This window comes from Oratosquilla oratoria, chromosome 3, assembly GCF_046742065.1.
Source record: "Oratosquilla oratoria isolate Oo_2021 chromosome 3, ASM4674206v1, whole genome shotgun sequence".
In the NCBI taxonomy this organism is placed as follows: domain Eukaryota; kingdom Metazoa; phylum Arthropoda; class Malacostraca; order Stomatopoda; family Squillidae; genus Oratosquilla; species Oratosquilla oratoria.
In genome coordinates this window covers 24,743,140-24,746,914 of record NC_134779.1, presented here as the reverse complement: position 1 = coordinate 24,746,914, position 3,775 = coordinate 24,743,140, and the positions used below count along the sequence as shown (strand labels likewise).

The 3,775-nt window shown below is 39.8% G+C and overlaps 1 protein-coding gene across 1 annotated transcript in view; it reads left to right on the top strand.

Moving 5' to 3' along the window:
- Window positions 1–3,005: 3,005 nt before the first annotated feature.
- The window catches only part of LOC143019561 (uncharacterized), an 896-nt gene continuing 126 nt past the window's right edge, over window positions 3,006–3,775 (top strand). The window contains exons 1-2 of the mRNA XM_076175303.1: window positions 3,006–3,620; window positions 3,737–3,775. The exon at window positions 3,737–3,775 is cut by the window's right edge and continues 126 nt beyond it. Coding sequence (XP_076031418.1) covers window positions 3,385–3,620; window positions 3,737–3,775 — 275 coding nt within the window. The 5' untranslated portion in view covers window positions 3,006–3,384. The remainder of the gene's footprint in view (window positions 3,621–3,736) is intronic.

Below are 3,775 nucleotides of genomic sequence, written 5' to 3'. Positions count from 1 at the left end.
GAACTGTTGACTCATTATTTACATCTCGGAAGGAGATTTTGTTAGTCTCAAAGTCTATCTTAGTTTTCCAAATCCTCAATGAGTTTAGTCCTATTATACCTTGTTGATCAAGACTCCATTCATCAGCTATGTGGAAAGGTGTGAGACCTACCTTACAATTATTGACTTCAATGTTTAAGTCTATGGTGTCGTGTAGAGAAATTGTGCTCCCTTCTATTAGGAGTCCTTCCATATTGGAAAATTGAATTTGGGGTGGGTCATTTAATGCTTCATACAGAGCTCTTGGGATGATGTTCAGGTTTGTTCCTGTATCAACCATCATGTCAACTTTAAGTTGATCTAGGCTTACTTCTAGGGTGAGGTATTTGTGTTGTGTATGAGATATTCCTATGGTGGTTTGGTGCGTGAGGCTGGTACACGTTCCCCCAATCGTTGTTGAGTATTGCTTGTCGTGTGGGAGGGAGCTGTTTGTCGAGGGGTGGTGAATGGTTTGTTAGTTCTCTGATGCGGTTGTTGTTGTGTTTTCTGTAGGTAACACTCTTTGTTGGAGTGAGTTGATGTTTGGTGTAGGTTGCAGTATTTGATTGGATGTGTTGGTGTAGATAGGAGTGGGTGTTTAAAGGGGGTTGGAACTTGTTTGTTTTGATTCTGAACTTGACACTGAGCATTCGTATGTGAGGTAGTAGCATGCACTGAGCAAGGGATGGGGTGGTGTTGTACCTGTGGGTGTTGTTTTTGCTGTGTCCAACACTGGGCATCTGTGTGGGAAATGGTTCCATGTACTGAGCAAGGAATAGGGTGGTGTTGTACCTGCGTGTGTTGTTTTTGCTGTGTCCAACACTGGGCATCGGTGTGGGAAATGGTTCCATGAACTGAGCAAGGGATAGGGTGGTGTTGTACCTGCGGGTATTGTTGTTGCTGTATGCAGTCTTTTGTGTTGTGACTGTTTGATGAATGGTAGGAGCACCACTTAGAAGGTTGTCCTTGATTGGTGGGAGGGGGTTGCTGTGAGTGAAGGCTATTTAGTCTGGGGAGATGGTTGGGGGTATCTAAGGATACATTGCAAGCATTCATGATATCTAAGATATAGGTATAAGCTAGAGGATTTCTAGTGTCTAGTTCCCTTTTGGAGGCTTCCTTTAAACACTTTGGAGGGAGTTGGGAGAGATAGGAAGCTATTTCAAGGAATGTTAGTAGGTGTTTTGTTGGGATTACATTTTGACCAAATTGGTCAGTGTGAGTCCAAGGAGAGTTATTCTCTAGGTCTTCTCTGACCTCTTTCATTCCGTTTGCAACAAAATCCATTATATTAGTAATGGAATGTGGTTGGACTCTAGTGTTATTGAGGAAGGTGATGAGGAAGGAAATGTTATTAGGTTGTTTGTTATGAAAGACCTTAAGAAGGTGGCGTTTATATTCCTGATATGTGATTCCACATGCAACTAAGCTGTCTAGCATCCTTGCCTTTGAACGGCAAATGTCAGATGGGTTTATTTTCTGACGGCACAAATTTATTTTATCTGTCTCCGAGTATTGGGAGTTCTTGGAGAAGAATAGGTCACATGCTGTCAAGAAATCTGTAATGGATAGTCCACTATCTTGGGAAAAGGTTGGGATTTCTGTGAGGGGGGTTATGGTTTGATAGTTGTTAATTATTGTTGGTTGAGGTAGTGGGTAAGGGTAATATTGTGGGTTTGGAGGAAGGTTAGGTGGTGGTTGGTGGTATGGTGTGGAGTGGGTTTGAACAGGTGGGGTATGGGGGGAAGGAAGGGGGAAGTTTTGGTACTGCTGCTGAACGGGAGGGGGGTTATTATGTGTTGGGATATGGGGGTTGGATGGATTATGGTTTATAGGTTTTGTTTGCATATTTGGTTGGATGGGAGGAATGGGTGGTTGTGATTGTGAGGGGTGAAAGGGGTCTACTTGAGGAAGCTGGTTGAAAGAAGGTAAGACATCGTTCTCATAAAGAGGGTCTATTGGGGTATCTGCATTAGGATTAGTTTTGTCAGGATTATTTAACTGGTCATTGGTTAACTGTTTAGAGGTATTGTCAACCTGTGGATATAGGTAAAGATGGTCTGTTTTGTCATTGCCAATTAAGTCTTCTGTGTGTATTTCCTCTTTGTCACTGGATATGTCATGTTGTTTTTCTTCTCTAGACTTTGAGAAGACGCTATGTAAACTTTGTTTTAGTTTGGATCTGGTGGCAAAGGCCATGTTGTTAAGTCATGTATTAGTTAATAGTTAGTATGTATTAGTTAATAGTTAGGTTTGATTTGTAATCTAAGAAAAAAAAGCTGTTAAAATATGAATAATAGGTATATAGTAACTAAGGGTAATATGTTATGCTTAGATATGGGAGGGGGGATATAGTATGTCAACGGTTATACAGTATAATGGGATTACATATGTAAAATCATAAAAATATGTATATACATAAAATAGTAATAAAATGTCATAAAAAAATTTACAGCAGTAAAATAGGTTACATTGATAAAAATGTATAAGTTCTATGTAAATATTGAATTTTAAACATATAAGAGCTATTTGTTTAAACAAGAATTACTTAACTAGAAGAATGCATATGAATATGATATTATGTAATAGTATTAACTGTTGAATATATATGTATATTTGTAATTGGCAGATTAAAGAGTATTACTTAATGATAATTTTTGGAGAGAAAAAAAATTCTAAATGACAATATGCTAATATAAGTGCGAGATTACATAGTTGTTATATGGCTAAGGTGTACGTGCGTTGAGCACGTGGGTATCTAAAGGCGTGTAGGTTACCTTAATACCGTGCTTGAAGCGATTTGTATTATGACGTGCAGCTGGGATAATTGCTGATGTTGTGGTTCTCGGTGGAACGCGACACTCGGATGAGGAGGTTGGTGGTGAGGGTGAGCGGATGAGGTTTGTCCTCAAGCGATGACTCGTTGAATGATGTTCGCATAGAAAAAAAAAAAAAAAATGCGAGTATCAGGGATGGTTTGAATGGATAGGTAAGGTAATAGTAGTAATGATACTATTACGTATTTGAAAAAGGTGTTGGTTGGGTTACCTTATTTAGAGGCTGGTAGTTATTGTTGAGTCGGCGGCGATAACGTAGGTGTTGTGCAGGGTGTGGTTTTGCTGCCACCAGGTGGTGAGAAATTTTCACCACCGCTTCTTTTGGAGGAACACAATTGGTGCAGAGGGGTGCGCAGGATGAGTCCTCGATAGTCTTTTTTCTGGTAGTTAGTTTGTTTCTTTAGAGACGTGGGCGCGGTCACCGCTTGCCACCAGTAATAATGTATCGTTCACTAGGTACGGGGTATTGGTATATGTAGATTCGTATTAAGTTTATACCATTTTATTCAAAGCTTCAGGTTTTCCAATTATGGTATATACACTGTCAACTGTTAAACAGAACGATACATTAATGTGGTTACATATGTATAACTGTTTATCACACCACTTCTTGTTGCACAACACCTGTCATCGTCCCAAACTGGTCTCTCCGGCCACCTCTCCTGGTGGTCATTCGCCGGAAGTGATAATCTCAGCATTTATGACGCGTCATGCTCGCATAATCTTTAGTGTTTTATTTGAGCAAGATCACGGTCATCTCCTAAGGTTAGTATCCTGGGATTACAGGGTGTGATTTACTTAATAACTAAATATGTATATATATATCCAGGGGGGATCGTCAATATACTTAATTTGTGTTTTGTGTTTGTTTGGTTACTCAGATGTTCATGTGCGTTCGTATGTCTGTTTGGTGGTCGAGT